This window comes from Salmo salar, chromosome 13, assembly GCF_965601325.2.
Source record: "Salmo salar chromosome 13, fSalSal1, whole genome shotgun sequence".
Taxonomy (NCBI): domain Eukaryota; kingdom Metazoa; phylum Chordata; class Actinopteri; order Salmoniformes; family Salmonidae; genus Salmo; species Salmo salar.
The window spans coordinates 91,123,518-91,144,239 of NC_138303.1; the positions used below are offsets into that span (position 1 = coordinate 91,123,518).

General features: G+C 43.8%; 1 protein-coding gene across 3 annotated transcripts in view; it reads left to right on the forward strand.

Moving 5' to 3' along the window:
- Positions 1–20,722, forward strand: part of LOC106568094 (roundabout homolog 1) — a 261,979-nt gene that overhangs the window by 212,638 nt on the left and 28,619 nt on the right. For all 3 annotated transcript variants that reach the window (XM_082960436.1, XM_082960437.1, XM_082960438.1), the window contains 4 exons: positions 4,678–4,835; positions 18,012–18,132; positions 19,229–19,367; positions 19,627–19,754. In XM_082960436.1, coding sequence (XP_082816562.1) covers positions 4,678–4,835; positions 18,012–18,132; positions 19,229–19,367; positions 19,627–19,754 — 546 coding nt within the window. The remainder of the gene's footprint in view (positions 1–4,677; positions 4,836–18,011; positions 18,133–19,228; positions 19,368–19,626; positions 19,755–20,722) is intronic.

Consider the following 20,722-nt stretch of genomic DNA (forward strand, 5'->3'; position numbering starts at 1 on the left):
GCTGGGCTCCCCTGGCCTGGCCTGTTCACAATTTAATCCTGTGTTATTTATGACTGGTAATGTTGGACAGAGTTGGCTGGTACGCAGGCCAAATTAGCACAATTTAGCTGCTTCATCAGGAGCAGGAGTCTGCTCAGCGATACGTAAAGAGAGATGCAAAAATATTCCCCTCTCGTGCTCTCTATAGTTCTCTCGATCTCTGTCTCATTCTCTCTCTTTTGCTCTCATTTTCTCTCTCGTGCTCTCTAATTTTCTCTCTTTCTATTTCCCTCCCTCTTAATTTTCGATGGTTTCTATCCATCCATCCCCCTCTCCATCTCTCTCTTTGCCTCTCTCTAACCATCTCTGTCTTTGCCAGCTACATTCACTGCATCTTATCTTCTCCCATTTCCAATTTCAGCAGGGGCCCTGCTAGTGTGTCTAGACCTAAGATTACACCAGTGTACATTTTGAAGCATGTTGTGGGGTCTGGAGCCCTGTCCCACTAATCACATCTGTGTTCCTTGTGATGCTGCTGGGAGCTGGCAGCCAGAGGAGACAGGAAACTATTGTCTGTGGCCCATGACCGGAAAACTGACCATTCTGCCTGCCATTTTGGGGGAGATGGGAGTTTTCTTTGTCTTCAGTTCAGCCTGTGCCTCACATGTGGAGAGTTGAGGAATTGCGGTGGTAGTTTTCTATTTTCTCCCGGCATAGCTCAGTGTTCTCTGAGCTGAGTCTCTCCTGTCTGGGCTGGTTTGCGCTGCTGTGTGGTAGCAGCTCCCCGTCTTCATTACTGTCACAGCCATTAGGTCACACCGACAGGACTGACAGCCATGGTCTTCTAATATGACGTCTCAGCAGCTGTTCCCAATATCCCTCATTCCCTAAGTTAACATACAGTACCAGTCAAAAGTTTGGACACACCTACTCATTCAAGGGTTTTTCTTTATTTTTACTATTTTCTACATTGTAGAATAACATCAAAACTATGAAATAAACACATATGGAATAATGTAGTAACCAAAAAAGTGTTAAACAAATCAAAATATATTTTATATTTGAGATTCTTCAAAGTAGCCACCCTTTGCCTTGATGACAGCTTTGCACACTCTTGGCATTCTCTCAACCAGCTTCAAATTGAATGCTTTTCCAACAGTCTTGAAGGAGTTCCCACATATGCTGAGCACTTATTGGCTGCTTTTCCTGTGGTCCATCTCATTCCAAACCATCTCAATTGGGTTGAGGTCGGGTGATAGTGGAGGCCAGGTCATCTGATGCAACACTCTATCCTTCTTGGTCAAATAGACCGTACACAGTCCAGAGGTGTGTTGTGTCATTGCTCTGTGGAAAAACAAATGATAGTCCCGCTATGCTGTGGTAGCCATGCTGGTTAACCTCTCTTGGGTAGGGGGCAGTATTTTCACGTCCGGATAAAAAACGTACCCGATTTAATCTGGTTATTACTCCTGCCTAGAAACTAGAATATGCAAATAATTGTTTGATTTGGATAGAAAACACCCTAAAGTTTCTAAAACTGTTTGAATGGTGTCTGTGAGTATAACAGAACTCATATGGCAAAGCAAAACCCGAGAAGATTCTATACAGGAAGTGCCCTCTCTGACCATTTCTTGGCCTTCTATAGCCTATTTATCAAAAACAGAGGATCTCTGCTGTAACGTGACATTTTATAAGGCTCCCATAGGCTCTCAGAAGGCGCCAGAATGGGGAATGATGACTCTGCAGTCCCTGGCTGAAAAACAGTAGCACATTTGGAAAGTGGTCGATCTGAGAACAATGACACGGGTGCGCGCATGCACGTGAAGACACAATTTCACCGTTTGGATAGGGACCTGAACGCACGGACAAAACAGAGGATATTTGAACATAACTATGGATTATTTTGAATCAAAACCACATTTGTGGTTGAAGTAGAAGTCCTGGGAGTGCATTCTGCCGAAGAACAGCAAAGGTAATCCAATTTTTCTTATAGTAATTCTGAGTTTAGTGAACGCCAAACTTGGTGGGTGTCAAATTAGCTAGCCCGTGATGGCGAGCTATCTACTCAGAATATTGCAAAATGTGCTTTTGCCGAAAAGCTATTTTAAAATCTGACACCGCGATTTCATAAAGGAGTTCTGTATCTATAATTCTTAAAATAATTGTTATGTTTTTTGTGAAGGTTTATCGTGAGTAATTTAGTAAATTCACCGGAGGTTTTCGGTATTTTTGCTAGTTCTGAACGTCACATGCTAATGTAAAAAGCTGGTTTTTTATATAAATATGAACTTGATTGAACAAAACATGCATGTATTGTATAACATAATGTCCTATGAGTGTCATCTGATTAAGATCATCAAAGGTTAGTGCTGCATTTAGCTGTGGTTTTGGTTTTTGTGACATTATATGCTAGCTTGAAAAATGGGTGTGTGATTATTTCTGGCTGGGTACTCTCCTGACATAATCTAATGTTTTGCTTTCATTGTAAAGCCTTTTTGAAATCGGACAACAGAGAATTTGACCTAGAAGAATCAATAGCAAAACATTCCAGTAAAAATGGTAAACAGCATTCCATTCAGTAGTCTCAGGTAAACACTCTGTTATTCAGTGGGACTCTAGCTAGTATAATTATGGTGTCACACATGTATTTGTCATCAGACTCCTGTGGCCACTAACAATATAGTATATTTTGACAGACCTACATAATTTTGCTGTACCGATAAGGTTGTAGCGTCGTAAGCAACATGAGTGAGTATGCAAATTCTATTCATACCCAAATGTCAGGCACTTCTGTGATTACTCTCATTTGCGTACATCGCTGGTGGTTTGCAAAGATGGGCTTACATGGCTTTTACAACATGCATGCTCCCTTGATAACCACCAACTGTTAAATATGACTCTGTTAGACATTCTGGAAGACTCTAGAAAGTTTTTCGTGATGAGTTCATGTATAATTCATTTGTTAGCTGTAAGACATTATTCACTTTTGAGTGTGCACACAAATTCAACCTAGACAAATTCAACCTGTCTTACAATACAGTACAATGTAACATAATGTCATATTGTGTAATGAAATAAAATATAGTGCCTGGTACTGAAATGTAGGGTAATGCAATGTGCTGCAATGTAATCTATGCAGTGAAATGCAATGTAATGTAATCTGGTTGGGGAGACAGTGTTGATTAAATGCTGGCAGCGAGGGTACTGGGGAGAAAGGAGGGGGCATCATTAACTGTATTGGGAATAGATCCTGCCAGCTTGTAGTCCTAAAACCCGGAAATGAGTTACATCTGGTTTGTTCAGCCATTCCTATGGGGAAAATGAATGGGGAAAGATTAGGGTTTTGGGATAAACGCTGAAAATAAGTTCTGAGGTTAACACAGGCTTATGAGATCTTTTACATTTTGTTCTATGAGATAATATCAGTCAGTTAACATGACCTTTATGCATTATGAAGCCTGTATGTGCTTTTTTTAAATTAAGTAAACGCTTCAAAATTCACAAAGGGTGACGTTAACTGATGAAGATTATCTCATAGAACAAAACGTATAATTTCTCTTAGGCCTGTGTTTACCACATAACTTATTTTCGGTGTTTATCCAACAAGCATACAAAAACTCCATACATTTTCCTATAGGCTTTGTCCAATGAACCATAGCGGAGTTAGTGCCTACAAAAAGACACCATTACTATTGCTCTCTATAGAATGAAAAGAGCTGCGGAGAAGGGATGAAAAATGTCTCCAATTTATGAGAGCATGATGTCCCTCAGGGTGTAGTTGCTAACTCGCTGTACATTCATCCAGAACGGGCTGGGAAGACAATGACTGGGACTCTGGGATTGACTGAAACAGCCTGGACTGGGCTGAAATAGCTGCTCTATTTTTTCTACTCTTCTCCTTTCATATGAGTTCTGTTATACTCACAGACACCATTCAAAAAGTTTTAGAAACTTTGTGTTTTCTATCCAAATCTACTAATTATATGCATATACTAGTTACTGGGCAGGAGTAGTAAGCAGATTAAATCGGGTACGTTTTTTATCCGGACGGGCAAATACTGCCCCCTAGCCCCAACAGGTTAAACCTTTGAAGATGTTGAGTGTGTGTTTTTCACCTAGCTAGCTTGTTAATGGCTCTTGCAAAATATCCACCTATCTCTCTTGAAGTGTTTGATGGGCAAACATGGTATGGAAACATTAACTGGGGAGGTTGTATTTTGTTGGTGCTTACCTCACACTTCAAACAAAGTTCCTGGGAGTCGTAAATGGGAATGTGATGCAAATGTTTGCCTGTGTGTTTGTACGTTCCCTCAGGGCTGGGGTGGAGAGTGACAGTGGAGAGGCAGGTGGGAGAGAGCTAGTCTAATCAGACAGAGAGAGTGGTAGTCCTATACCACTAAAGCACATCAGGGATTTGGCCCAGCCCCCCGAGACCACTTAAACTATAGCATTATATAATGTCCAGATACCTCAAGATTCTGTGATGGACATGATTGACTGCCTCTGCTCAGACTTCAGATTTTTGTCGTTACACATCGAGAGTCTGGTCATAATAGTCTTGAATATTTGACACGTATACCCTGTCCATTGGTGCATTAGTGACATTTTTTTGGTGCCTTTTTTTTCTGTTTCATTTCGACTTGCAATATACCTGCAATGCTAACAGGCCATTAACCCCTCCTCTCTTCTGTTCCACAGTACTGCGTGATGACTTTAGACAGAACCCAGCGGATGTGATGGTGGCGGCGGGGGAACCTGCCGTACTGGAGTGCCAACCCCCCCGTGGGCATCCTGAGCCCACCATCTCATGGAGGAAAGACGGTACCAACATCAATGACAGGGATGAGCGCATCACGGTAAGACACAAGCTCTGTTAACCTCGGACCACACTCTCTGTGTAGAGCATACACTGCGCTGCGCTGGGCCTGCCCGTCACACCTACACACACACACACACACACACACACACACACACACACACACACACACACACACACACACACACACACACACACACACACACACACACACACACACACACACACACACACACACACACACACACACACACACACACACACACACACACACACACGGCCCACTGCTTGCTGGTGGAACTCCAGGAAGATCAAAGTGTCTCTGTTGGCAGACGTGTGGCATAATGAAGAGAAACAAGTGCATCATCTATTTGACAAACATAATGAAATCATATTGCACTGTGGTTTGGCCAATCAATGTCTACTTGGAACAAAGGCTATCTGGGGAAGTGTGAAAAGGAATCAGGGGAGGGTGTGTGTGTGTATGCAAGCATGTTTGTTTGTTTGTTTGTCTGTATAGGGGACTTGTTAGTTGGGATCCAAGGCTTATCCTCCTCCGGATTGACAGTTAGTCTGTCTCTGAGGGATTGCAATGGACAGAGCAGCTCTCCTCCGCAGAGGGAGGGCTTTCTGAAGGAAATACAAAGGCTGCGTTGGCTTTGTATTTCCCTCTTTTCTCCTGATTTATGTCAAGGATATCATGAGGACCAACACCCATCTACCTACAGTAAATAAAATACGAAGTCAAAATCAACTAAGGTCTTGTAGTCTCAAGTCAGGGCAGCCATGTTGGCCCCAGTCCCTATAGCGTTTGTGGTTTTCCCTGGTGTACTGGCTTAGTGTGTAAACAGAAGGCCAGCTTGGTTTCTGCCTCATAGCTATAGTTCGGCTCATTGGACTAATGGGCCTGCAGATAAGACTGTTTCCTAATGAGTCCTCAGGCCCTGTAAACAGCACAGCGCTGGTGATGGAGTGTTGTGTTTGTACTCTGTTTCTAACACAACATCCACTCCCAAAGTTGTTGTTGTTTCTTAAACCACGGTGAGTTCTGGGGGTCTGTTGTGGCCAAGCTTGAAGTAATGGGGTGAAGGATGTTTGGGCGAAGGTTTTGAGTGGCCAGTGGTGCAGAGCAATGCATCAACAGGAGTACTTCTAGATCTATCTAGTACTTCTAGATAGAGTACTATACTGTGGCATAACATCATATAACATCCTATATTGACTGTAGTGGGGTCAGGTTTGGTGGTGATGTGGCAGATGCATAAATAGAGGGGAACGCAGGAAAGGAAGGATGAGAGCGAGAGAGGGGGATAGGAGAGAGGTGGAGGACAGGAGTGATGTATTTGCTGGTGTTGTTGTGGGTCTGATATTGAGAGAGCTGGTAGTCCCATTCACCAATCTACCAGGTGTAAAACAGGGAAGGGACTCAGGGGGTATGCTAATTTGGTATAGAGCAGACCTAACTCACTCTATTAAATTAATAAAAACAGGAACATTTGGCTAGAAATTCAGAAGGAAATGATCTCAACATAGAAAAATGTCCTCCCGTGTGCTACCAATATCCCACTACTATAATCCCCATAGTTAAATGAAGACAGCTTCTCTGTCCTAGAGGGGGAAGTCAATAATGTCCAGGCCCAGGGACATGTACTAGTCTGTGGTGACCTAAATGCCAGAACTGGACAATAACCTGATACCCTCAGCACACAGGGGGACAAATACCTACCTGGAGGTGACAGCATTCCCTCCCCCATATGCCCACCAAGGCACAACTATGACAACATAACCAATAAAAACAGCTCACAACTCTTGCAGCTCTGTCACATGCTGGGTATGTACATAGTCAATGGTAGGCTTCGAGGTGACTCGGTAGGTACACCTTCAGTATAGCTCATCTCTTGGCAGTAGTACTGTTGACTACTTTATCACTGACCTCAACCCTTGAGTCTCTCAGAGCGTTCACAGTCAGCCCACTGATACAACCTATCAGATCACAGCCACATCACACTCTCCTTGAACAGAGCAATACTCAATCATGAGGCATCAAAGCCAATTGAACTGAATAATATTTAGAAATGCTATAGTTGGAAGGAAAGTAATGTGGAAACATACCAAAAAACAATTAGGCAACACCAAATTCAATCCCTTTTAGATAACTTCCTGGACAAAACATTTCACTGTAAATGTGAAGGTGTAAACTTGGCTGTAGAAAACCTAAACAGTATATTTGACCTCTCAGCTTCCCTATCAAATCTAAAAATTTCAAGCAGAAAATCTAAGAAAATGAACAACAAGGACAAATGGTTTGATGAATAAACCAGAAACCTAAGAAAGAAATTGGGAAACCTATCCATGTCACGTCCTGACCAGTGTAAGAGGTCATTTTCTATAGTAGATGGGTCAGGGCGTGACAGGGGGGTGTTTGTTTGACAGTCTGTGTTGTTATTTCTATGTTGTGGGTTCTAGGTTTTCTGTTTCTATGTCAGGTGTTGTTTGGGGTGATCTCCAATTGGAGGCAGCTGTTTCTTGTTGCCTCTGATTGGAGATTGTATTTAGGTAGGGGGTTTTCTTATTGTATGCTGTGGGTTGTTAATTGTGAGTAGTGTGTTTTCCTGCTCTGCGTCATGGCTTAATTGTTTTGTATTTTCAAGTTTATTGTATATGGCGTTCGGTTTCACGATTCAATAAAAGATGTGGAGCTACGATCACGCTGCGTATTGGTCCGATCCTTCAAAAAGCCCTGACAGAACAACCCACCATAAAAGGACCAAGCGGCGTGAGGAAAAGTACTTGGAGTCGTGGACTTGGGAGGAAATATTAGACGGTAAAGGACCCTGGAGCCAGGCTGGGGAGTATCGTTGCCCGAAGGAGGAACTAGAGGAAACCAAGAGGGAGCGACGTTACTACGAAGCGCTATATCCACCAATAATCAAGGTGGAGAGGCAGCCCCATAATTTTTTTTGGGGGGGGGGGCATAAGGGGAGTTTGTCAACATCAGGGGGGCCCAGAGCCTTCAGCGGAGGTCTGCGGCCCGGAGCCTTCAGCGGAGGTCTGCGGCCCGGAGCCTTCAGCGGAGGTCTGCGGCCCGGAGCCTTCAGCGGAGGTCTGCGGCCCGGAGCCTTCAGCGGAGGTCTGCGGCCCGGAGCCTTCAGCTGAGGTCTGCGGCCCGGAGCCTTCAGCTGAGGTCTGCGGCCCGGAGCCTTCAGCTGAGGTCTGCGGCCCGGAGCCTTCAGCTGAGGTCTGCGGCCCGGAGCCTTCAGCTGAGGTCTGCGGCCCGGAGCCTTCAGCTGAGGTCTGCGGCCCGGAGCCTTCAGCTGAGGTCTGCGGCCCGGAGCCTTCAGCTGAGGTCTGCGGCCCGGAGCCTTCAGCTGAGGTCTGCGGCCCGGAGCCTTCAGCTGAGGTCTGCGGCCCGGAGCCTTCAGCTGAGGTCTGCGGCCCGGAGCCTTCAGCTGAGGTCTGCGGCCCGGAGCCTTCAGCTGAGGTCTGCGGCCCGGAGCCTTCAGCTGAGGCCTGCGGCCCGGAGCCTTCAGCTGCGGCCTGCGGCCCGGAGCCTCCAGCTGCGGCCTGCGGCCCGGAGCCTCCAGCTGCGGCCTGCGGCCCGGAGCCTCCAGCTGCGGCCTGCGGCCCGGAGCCTCCAGCTGCGGCCTGCGGCCCGGAGCCTCCAGCTGAGGCCTGCGGCCCGGAGCCTCCAGCTGAGGCCTGCGGCCCGGAGCCTCCAGCTGAGGTCTGCGGCCCAGAGCCTCCAGCTGAGGTGGCCAGCGGCCCAGATCCTCCAGCGGCGGTCTGCTGCACAGAGTTGCCGGTAATGATTTACAGTCTGATTCTTCCAATAATGATCCACAGGTCAGTGTTACAGAAGCGATGGGATCTGCGAGCGGAATGGGGGTTAAGCCCGGAGCCGGAGCCACCTCCGCTGCTGGAGGATCGGAGGGATAGGAGGGTTCTGGGTTCAGCACCAGAGCCGCCATATACTTTTTTGCCCTCCCTACCCTCCCCTTGTGTTTTGGTTGTTGTGTTGGGGGGTTTGTTTTTTTGTTTTTTCTGTTTTGTGTGCAGTCGGGGTCTGCACCTTTGGGGGGGAACTGTCACGTCCTGACCAGTGTAAGAGGTCATTTTCTATAGTAGATGGGTAAGGGCGTGACAGGGGGGTGTTTGTTTGACAGTCTGTTCTTATTTCTATGTTGTGGGTTCTAGGTTTTTTGTTTCTATGTTTGGTGTTGTTTGGGGTTGATCTCTAATTGGAGGCAGCTGTTTCTTGTTGCCTCTGATTGGAGATCGTATTTAGGTAGGGGGTTTTCTTATTGTATGCTGTGGGTTGTTAATTGTGAGTAGTGTGTTTTCATGCTCTGCGTCACGGCTTTATTATTTTGTATTTTCAAGTTTATTGTATATGGCATTCGGTTTCATGATTCAATAAAAGATGTGGAACTACGATCACGCTGCGTATTGGTCCGATCCTTCAGAAAGCCCTGACAATCAAACCAAAAACATAGAGAAACAGAACCTGAGCCTACACTTTCACTATGGTGAATCACTAAAACAGTACAGAAATGCACTACAGAAAAAGAAGGAACAGCACATCAGAATTCATCTCAATGTAATTGAGTAATTCATAGACTCTAGCCACTTCTGGGAAAATTGGAAAACACTAAACAAACACGAATAGTTATCTATCCAAAATGGAGATGTATGGGTTAACCATTTCTCCAATCTTTTTGGCCCTATACCAAAGAACAAACAGCAAAAACATTATACATGATCAAATACAAATCTTAGAATGAACTATTAAAGACTACCAGAACCCACTGAATTATCAAATTACATTGAATGAATTACAGGACAAAATGCAATCCCTCCAACCCAAAAAGGCTTGTGGTATCCTCAATGAAATGATCAAATATACAAACCAAAAATTCCAATTGGCTATACTTAAACTCTTTAACGTCATCCTTAGTTCTGGCATTTTCCCCAATATTTGGAACCAAGGACAGATCACCCCAATCCACAAAAGTGAAGACAAATTTGACCCCAATAACTACCATGGGATATGCGTCAACAGCAACCTTGGGAAAATCCTCTGCATTATCATTAACAGCAGACTCATACATTTCCTCAGTGAAAACAATGTATTGAGCAAATGTCAAATTGGCTTTTTACAAAATTACCATACGACAGACCACATATTCACCCTACACACCCTAATTGATGAACAAACAAACCAAAACAAAGGTAAAGTCTTCTCATGCTTTGTTGATTTCAAGAAAGCTTTTGACTCAATTTGGCATGAAGGTCTGCTATACAAATTGATGGAAAGTGGTATTGGGGGAAAAACACAACATAAAATACATGTACACAAACAATTGTGCGGTTAAAAGTGGCAAAAAACACACATCTTTCCACAGGGCCGTGGGGTAAGACTGTAACGGACCCAAACTTAAGGAAAGCTTTGACTATGTACAGACTCAATGAGCATACCCTTGCTATTAAGAAAGGCCGCTGTAGGCAGACCTGCTCTAGAGAGAAGATAGGCTATGTGCACACTGCCCACAAAATGAGGTGGTAACTGAGCTGCACCTCCTAGTTGCTACATGCAGACAGAATGCACACCCACAAAGACACAAGGATTTCCCACATATTGTCGCTAAAGGTGGACTTATAAAGGCTCGCACATATCGCACTGAATGTGGATCTATGTTTCATCTGCCAATCGTTCAGTGCGCTGTTTTAGGGACCACCTTCTGTAGTGGTCTGATTGACGAAATGTTTAACCATTTGTACATGTAAAATCGATGCGCATTCGGTTTGCAAATTACGTTCAGAGGTGCTAAATACTCTCAGTTAGCAACCGCTATTGTTGTGTCTGAGCCCTAATGGTGCTGTGTGTTTGTTATGAGTGCTTGAGTTGCATGCTGTTAATGCGAAACACATGCACGTGTGGGCATGCACTAGTGGTGTAACGGATCGTAGTTGATCCGTGATCCGTACGGATCACCCCGCACGGTTCGGCACGCATGTGAACCGCAGATCAATTGCAAAGTTTAACCATCATAGTGTCAAATACAGTTTTACTGCCGCTGTTACTTTTTAAAGTAATAATTCCCTAAATCTCTATGCAGAATTGCAGTGAAAAGATAAAAGACAACACAGATGTGTGCTGTGTTTTACTCTGAAGCCTGAAGGTTGATTTTGATTATTTGTAAAAAGCAGTTGTGTGTACCTGTTCATGTGAACGGGCATGTTGAATCCCAACAAATCAATCCTGGATGCTCGCATTGCAAAAAGCAAAGAAGAAAAAATAGCAGTGACAGCCATGGCTAGCGGAGGAGCTGAAGAACTGGAAAAGCCTCCAGCTTCATTTAATTCTCATGTATGGGAACATTTTGGCTTCCCTGTCAGATATGATGATGGAAGAAGGGTGGTGGACAATACCATTACGGTGTGTAGGTACTGTGCCACAAGAAAGCCGCATGATCATGGAAATACATTGAGCATGGCCACACATTGAAAGCGTCATCACCCTGGTGTGTCAGTGACGGGAGCCAACTCAGCCAAGAGACAACAACTTCTCACCGCAACATTTAAGCAGTTCTTTGCTGCAGAATCAGATCAGACTAAAGACATCACCAAATCTATTGGGATGTTTATCACTGCAGACATGAGGCCATACTCTGTTGTGGAAAACAAAGGGTTTAAAAATATGGTGAAAGTGCTTGAGCCACGCTACGAAATCCCCTCGCTCCCCCACTTCAGTATGAAGATTGTGCCAGATCTTTATGAATAGGAAAATATCAAAATTGTCGACAAATTATCCAAGGCATCCTCTGTTGCCCTCACCACAGATGGGTGGACCTCCAAGGCAACGGAAAGCTACATGACTGTTACTGCTCACTACACCACAGAGGAGTGGACCTCCAGGGTAACAGAAAGCTACGTGACTGTGACTGATCACTACACCACAGAGGAGTGGACCTCCAGGGTAACAGAAAGCTACTTGACTGTGACTGATCACTACACCACAGAGGAGTGGACCTCCAGGGTAACAGAAAGCTACGTGACTGTGACTGATCACTACACCACAGAGGAGTGGGAGATACGAAGTCCGGTGCTACAGACACGCCCCCTCTATGAGAGTCACACAGGCGCAAATCTGGCGCAGGTACTGTTAGGAGCATTAGCAGAGTGGAAGCTAGAGAGGCCCAATAGCAATATCCCAATCACCACAGATAATGCAAAGAACCAAGTAAATGCATTGATAGAGGCTGGACTGAGGCCACAGATAACTTGCTTTGCACATGTGATCAATTTAACATCCCAAAGGGGAATCTCAGTGAACCAGAGGATTAGGAAGGTGGTTTCCTTTTTCCACCGAAGCACAACAGCCACTCATGTGCTTAAGACCAAGCAAGAAATGCTACTGCTACCAACCCACAAGCTCATACACGATGTCACAACAAGATGAATACTCTGCACTGACAGACAGGACCCTGAAAAAAAATAAAGACATCGTGGCAGAGGAGGTCCTCCAGGTGCTCAAACCCCTCAAAACGGTTACAACCCTATTGAGCACTGAAACTGCACCGTCTGTGTCCATGATCCTACCTCTGAAAACAAGGATTCTACACAGACAGGGGCCACAGACAGCACCATCACTAGAGATGTCAAGGCTGCCATTAGAGAGGACCTGAACCCCAGGTACCCCCCTAATGTACAGGACTACCTTCATAGATCTACTGCACTGGATCCAAAGTTCAAGTCCCTGTCTCACCTAGACCCTGCCCTACAACGGAGGACATACAGTGATCTCACCACTGAGATTGTGGCCACTAAAGAGGTTTAAAAAAAGAAATAAGAGTGAATTACTTAAATAATAAATATACTGCAGTCTAATCTTAGTCTATGCTATTGCTATTAGAATCATCCATTTTTTTTGGGGGGGGGGGGGATAATAGCTTTTATTAAAATGTATTGCCACAATTATAGTTCTATGAAATATGAAAATAAATAATTAGTCAGTTTAATAGATCAAGTCATTTTTTCTGCAGGGTCAAGCCACTGAGCCAACAGGAGCTGACTCAGAGGCAACTCCTCCACAAAATCATTTGGCCATGAAGGAGCTTTTTGGGGAGACCTTTGCGAGCAAGGACACAGGCAAGACGTTTTCCAACACCATCAAAGAGGAGGTGACTTCCTACAAAGCAGCAAGCGGCATTCCAGTGGATAGTGATCCACTGGCATGGTGGAAAAGCAATGAGTGTAAATACCCTCACATTGCCATGATGGCAAGACGCTACCTGGCTGTGCCTGGCACTTCAGTTCCCAGCGAGAGGGTGTTCTCCACTGCAGGGGACATAGTGACTGCAAAGAGGTCTACCCTCTCCCCGGACAATGTAGACTTTTAGAAAAATGATGTGAAGTTATAAGCTCATGTCTGCTTTTCTTTCTTTCTTGTTTTACTTTTTTTTTATGATGTTGACACAGGCTATTTTTACATTCACTATTGTTCAAAGGAAGAAGGTATCATGCCTCATATTGCACTTTCATTTAACAATTGACTATTGACTTTTATTTAAAGATTTAAACATTGAAAAGTTCCTTGCTTTAAGTGTTCTTTAAGTAATAAATGGAAAGCAAAGTTATATGTGTCTCCCTTTTTTTTTTGCTGATCTGAAAAATGATCCCATCCATGACTCAAAACCGTGATCCGAACCATGAGATTTGTGATCCGTTGCACCACTAGCATGCACACACACTCACGCACGCAGGCACAAACTCACACTCACACTGAATGTATCACACTCCTCTGACCTTTGCCCCCCATTAAATGCAGGGTAATGTGATGACACTTAGAAGTTGCCAACACCACAGGGGGTGGAACATGAAACAGGTCCTGGCCCAGTGACCTCTGAGACCTCTGGGATTTGAAACCTAGCCACTCCTCATCTCTCCTCATCTCTCTTCCTCTGCCCCTTCCTCTTCCTCTCCTCTCCCCTGCTCTGCTCTCCCCCTGATCTCTCCTGCTCTCCACTCCTCTCCCCTGCTCTCCCCACTCCTCTCCCCCTCATCTCCCCCTCCCCTCCTATCTACTCCTATCCCCTTCCTCCCCCTCCTCTCCCCTTCCTCCCCCTCCTCTCCCCTTCCAATTCAATTCAAGGGCTTTATTGGCATGGAAAACATATGTTAACATTGCCAATGCAAGTGAAGTAGATACACTCACAGAAGTTCCAAAAGAATAAAGACATTTCAAATGTCATATTATGTAGATATACAGTGTTGTAACGATGTGCAAATAGTGAAAGTACAAAAGGGAAAATAAGTAAACATAAATATGGGTTCTATTTACAATGGTGTTTGTTCTTCACTGGTTGCCCTTTTCTTGTGACAACAGGTCACAAATATTGCTGCTGTGATGACACACTGTGGTATTTCACCCAGTAGAAATGGGAGTTTATTAAAATTGGGTTTGTTTTCGAATTCTTTGAAGATCTGTGTCTTTAATATTGTCATACATTTGGCAGAAGGTTAGGAAGTGCAGCTCAGTTTCCACCTCATTTTGTGGGCAGTGTGCACATAGCCTGTATTCTTTTGAGAGCCAGGTCTGCCTATGGTGGCAATTTCTCAATAGCAAGGCTATGCTCACTGAGTCTGTACATTGTCAAAGCTTTCCTTAAGTTTGGGTCAGTCACAGTGGTCAGGTTTTCTGCCACTGTGTACTCTCTGTTTAAAAACCTCTTACATCTAGATGTTCCGCTAGTGGAACACCGCTCCAATATCCAATGATAGGGCGTGGCGCGAATTACAAACTCCTCAAAAATCCCAAAACTTCAATTTTTCAAACATATGACTATTTTACACCATTTTAACCTCTATGGGCTAGGTGGGATGCTTGCGTCCCACCTACTCAACAGCCAGTTGAATCCTGTGGCGCGTTATTCAAATCCTTAGATATGCTATTACTTCAATTTTTAAAAAATATGACTATTTTACACCATTTTAAAGATAAGACTCTCGTTAATCTAACCACACTGTCCGATTTCAAAAAGGCTTTACAACGAAAGCAAAACATTAGATTATGTCAGCAGAGTACCGAGCCAGAAATAATCAGACACCCATTTTTCAAGCTAGCATATAATGTCACATAAACCCAAACCACAGCTAAATGTAGCACTAACCTTTGATGATCTTCATCAGATGACAACCCTAGGACATTATGTTATACAATACATGCATGTTTTGTTCAATCACGTTCATATTTATATCAAAAACCAGCTTTTTACATTAGCATGTGACTAGCATGTGACTAGCATTCCCACCGAACACTGCCGGTGAATTTACTAAATTACTCATGATAAACGTTCACAAAAAGCATAACAATTCTTTTAAGAATTATAGATACAGAACTCCTCTATGCACTCGATATGTCCGATTTTAAAATAGCTTTTCGGTGAAAGCACATTTTGCAATATTCTCAGTAGATAGCCCGGCATCACAGGGCTAGCTATTTAGACACCCAGCAGGTTTAGCACTCATCAAAGTCAGATTTACTATAAGAAAAATGTTCTTACCTTTGTTGTCTTCGTCAGAATGCACTCCCAGGACTTCTACTTCAATAACAAATGTTGGTTTGGTCCAAAATAATCCATCGTTATATCCAAACAGCAGCGTTTTGTTCGTGCATTCTAGACACTATCCTAAAGGCTAAATAAGGGTGACGAGCATGGCGCAATTCGTGACAAAAGAATTCTAAATATTCCATTACCGTACTTCGAAGCATGTCAACCGCTGTTTAAAATAAATTTTTATGCCATTTTTCTCATAAAAAAGCGATAATATTCCGACCGGGAATCTGCGTTTAGATAAACAGACAAAGGAAAACAAAGCATTCGGTCGAAGCGGGCACGCGCCTAAGCCCATAGTACTCTGAGTGGCCACTTGCCAAAAGCGATAAAGTGTTTCAGCCAGAGCCTGCCTCGATATCGTTCAACGTTTTCCCGGGCTCTGAGACCCTATGGAAGACGTAGGAAGTGTCACGTTATTGCACAGATCCTGAGTCTTCAATAAAAAGAGCCAAGATGAAACACTACTTCTCAGACAGGCCACTTCCTGCTTGAAATCTTCTCAGGTTTTGGCCTGCCATAGGAGTTCTGTTATACTCACAGACACCATTCAAACAGTTTTAGAAACTTTAGGGTGTTTTCTATCCAAAGCCAATAATTATATGCATATTCTAGTTACTGGGCAGGAGTAGTAACCAGATTAAATCGGGTACGTTTTTTATCCAGCCGTGTCAATACTGCCCCCTATCCCAACAGGTTAAAGACAAGACTCTCCTTTATCTAACCACATTGTCTGATTTCAAAAAGGCTTTACAACGAAAGCAAAACATTAGATTATGTCAGGAGAGTACCCAGCCAGAAATAATCAGACACCCATAGCATATAATGTCACAAAAACCAAAACCACAGCTAAATGCAGCACTAACCATAATATGCATATAATTAGTAGATTTGGATAGAAAACACTCTAAAGTTTCTAAAACTGTTTGAATGGTGTCTGTGAGTATAACAGAACTCATATGGCAGGCCAAAACCTGAGAAGATTCCATACAGGAAGTGCCCTGTCTGACAATTTGTTCTCCTTCTGTGGCATCTCTATCGAAAATACAGCATCTCTGCTGTAACGTGACATTTTCTAAGGCTTCCATTGGCTCTCAGAAGGCGCCAGAAAGTGGAATGTCGTCTCTGCAGTCTCTGGGCGAAAAACAGGAGTTTTTGTGAGTGGTCAGGCAGGGAACAGTGACACTGGAGATGCGCGTCCACGAGACGACTCCATTTTTTTCTTTCAGCCTTTGAATGAAAACAATGTCGCCAGGTTGGAATATTATCGCTATTTTACGAGAAAAATAGCATAAAAATTGATTTTAAACAGCGTTTGACATGCTTCGAAGTATGGTAATGGAATATTTAGAAAAAAAATTCTCACGAAATGCACTCGCGCGTCACCCTTCGGATAGTGACTTGGATGTACTCAGAATATTGCAAAATGTGCTTTCACCGAAAAGCTATTTTAAAATCTGACACTGCGATTGCATAAAGGAGTTCTGTATCTATAATTCTTAAAATAATTTTTATGTTCTTTGTCAACGTTTATCGTGAGTAATTTAGTAAATTCACCGGAAGTTTGCGGTGGGTATGCTAGTTCTAAACATCACATGCTAATGTAAAAAGCTGTTTTTTGATATAAATATGAACTTGATTGAACAAAACATGCATGTATTGTATAACATAATGTCCTAGGAGTGTCATCTGATGAAGACCATCAAAGGTTAGTGCTGCATTTAGCTGTGGTTTTGGTTTTTGTGACATATATGCTTGCTTTGAAAATGGCTGTGTGATTATTTTTGGCAGGGTACTCTCCTGACATAATCTAATGTTTTGCTTTCGCTGTAAAGCCTTTTTGAAATTGGACAATGTGGTTAGATAAAGGAGAGTCTTGTCTTTAACCTGTTGGGGATAGGGGCCAGTATTGACACGGCTGGATAAAAAACGTACCCGATTTAATCTGGTTACTACTCCTGCCCAGTAACTAGAATATGCATATAATTATTGGCTTTGGATAGAAAACACCCTAAAGTTTCTAAAACTGTTTGAAGTTATAGCATTTTTGAGGTATTTGTATTTCGCGCCACGCTCTACCATTGAATATCGGTGTGGCGTTCCGCTAGCGGAACGTCTCTCCCTAACAGGTTTTAACAAACAATTCAGAGTTTTGTTTTTATAAGTAATTAAGAAAATATTTGCCAATTTTTTTAATATAAAAAACATTTAAATACAACGTACCACAATAAAATAACAACACGGAGGCTGTATACAGGGGGTACCAGTACTAAGTCAATGTGTGGGGGTACAGGTTAGTCAAGGTAATTGAGGTACATGTCGGTGGGTGTAAAGTGAGTAGCAACAGCGTAAAAAATGGGGTCAATGCAAATAGTTTGGGTAGTCATTTGATTAACATTTAGTAGTCTTATGGCTTGGGGGTAGAAGCTGTCCTAGATTTAGTGCCTTCTAAACCACAAATAATTTCACCAAATTCCTTTTTGAGAGCCTTTCAAAGCATAACTTGCCATATTCAGTGTGGTGTTATTTATATTTGGTTTATATAGGTATCTAGTTACAGATATGACCTTACAACTTCTACTTTTCTTCCCTCCATCTTTCAGATCCGCAGTGGGAAGCTGATGATCACCAATGCCAGGAAGAGTGACGCAGGGAAATACATCTGTGTGGGGACCAATATGGTGGGAGAGAGGGAGAGCGAGATTGCAGAACTGACTGTTCTAGGTAAGACCTTGTCTCTGTCTGTCTGTCTGTCTGTCTGTCTGTCTGTCTGTCTGTCTGTCTGTCTGTCTGTCTGTCTGTCTGTCTGTCTGTCTGTCTGTCTGTCTGTCTGTCTGTCTGTCTGTCTGTCTGTCTGTCTGTCTGTCTGTCTGTCTGTCTGTCTGTCTGTCCCTCTAGTAGAGTCTGTTTCCCTCTCCCTCCTCTCAGCCCCATTCAGTGAGTCTTAGTTGTGTCAGTGAAGGTCAAAGAGTCTGCATGTCCCCTTGGTAAAGGTTTTTCTCCCTGGCACATAATCCAATAACGAAACAGGTTACATAACAATGGCCCCCAGCCCTGCAGCTGTGAAGGCATTTCTCCTGAATCCTAAACTCAGGTTGACCCCGTCTTTCCACCGTGACCCCTGCCACCCCCCAGCTGTCCTGGACCAGGTTGTATCCCCACCCTCATCCCCCACTCTCACTCGTTCTTCCTGCTGCCAAGTGTCCCAGACCACTGACTCCTAGCCTGGTTCCCCTCTCCACCCCCACCTTCACCCTATGCTGTCCCCCTCTCCACCAGCACCCCTCCCCCCCTCTAAACACTTCCATTGGAGCAGACTGAGACATCTTATCACGGGAACGGCTAGGCTGGGCTGGGCGACTGGCCAGGGCACACCACACATCTTTATAATGCCTAGTAAAAACGTCTAGGGCTAATAATACTTTGTATTGATAAAACATATCGGTTTTCAAATGTGCTCTGGGACCAATGTGAATAAAATGGCCCTAGTTTTAACAAGCCCTACTAGTTTTAAGTGGATTTAAGTTGTTTTCATTCACATAAATGAATGTGTTTTAGTGAAAAGAAAATGAATTGTGGAACTACTTGTCCCAGTGGGTGAAAGAGGGTGAAACACGGGGGAATGTGGGTGTGGTACATCCGTCCCATGGAGAGAGAGTTACAGGGGGCTAATGGTATTGAGGTAGCGTTTTTAGGTGCTTATCTAATAGCTTTGTATAAGCTTGATTTTACAAGGGCTAAGGGTTGGAGATCCAAGCAAAAATGTCAGTCTATCACACAACTTTAAACACATTATGATAATGATCTCCCCCTTCCTCAGAGCGCCCAGGGTTTGTGAAGAGGCCAAGTAGTGTTATGGTTCTGGCAGATGAGAGTGTGGAGTTCCACTGTGAGGCGCAGGGAGATCCGGTCCCCACTGTCCGCTGGAGGAAAGAGGATGCAGACCTACCCAAGGGGAGGTATGGATGGATGGCCCAGCAGTACTATACAGCCTTTATATTACACTGTTACACATCATAGACACATACTCTAATCAAAATTCATATGCACACTTAGGTTCACATCTGGTCATGGAATTAGATGCGTGGTATATTACAGTGTCATGCCATCATGTGAAGCGCCTTTGTCTCATGTCCATCTCTCTCTTTATATCTCCCAGTCCCTTTCTCTCACACTGTGTGTATCTGTCTGTCTGTCTGTTTGTCTGTCTGTCTACAGGTATGAGATCCTAGAGGACCACACCCTGAGCGTACGAGATGTTAGACTATCAGACGAGGGCTCCTACACATGTGTTGTGGAGAACATGGTGGGAAAGGCTGAGGCATCCGCTACACTGACTGTACACGGTCAGTACAACCTCCACCGACCGTAACCCTAACCCCAACCCTAACCCAGGTCACACCTGCTGTTTGACATGAAAGTGCACAGACTATGTAAAGTGCAGACTGGGTTTATGCTGTGCAGCTGTTGCTCTGACATTCATGAAATGTTAGATAAAGTGTGAAGGAGAAGACAGCTGTTCTCAGAGCAGTTGGATATCTTACCTAACCCTGTCTAGCCACACCACAGAGTGTCATACCACTGATCTCTGGCCTGCCCTGATTTATTTAGCATGAATCAGTTTACATTCATGTGTCTTGTCAAGCAGTTTCCAGAGTAACCGACTGAGTTGGGTTATCAGTTAAATGTGAGGTCATGTACAGTTGAAGTCGGAAGTTTACATACACTTAGGTTGGAGTCATTAAAACTTGTTTTTCAACCACTCCACAAATTTCTTGTTAACAAACTATAGTTTTGGCAAGTCGGTTAGGACATCTACTTTGTATCACAATTCCAGTGGGTCAGAAGTTTACATACACTAAGTTGACTGTGCCTTTAAACAGTTTGGAAAATTCCAGAAAATTATGTCATGGCTTTAGAAGCTTCTGATAGGCTAATTGACATAATTTATGTCAATTGGAGGTGTACCTGTGGATATGTTTCAAGGCCTACCTTCAAACCCAGTGCCTCTTTGCTTGACATCATGGGAGACGCGTTCTGTCTCCTAGAGATGAACGTATTTTGGTGCGAAAATTGCAAATCAATCCCAGAACAACAGCAAAGGACCTTGTGATGATGCTGGAAGAAACAGGTAAAAAAGTATCTATATCCACAGTAAAGTATCAACATAACCTGAAAGGCCACTCAGCAAGGAAGAAGACACTGCTCCAAAACCGCCATAAAAAAGCCAGACTGTAGTTTGCAACTGCACATGGAGACAAAGATCGTACTTTTTGGAGAAATGTCCCCTGATCTGATGAAACAAAAATAGAAC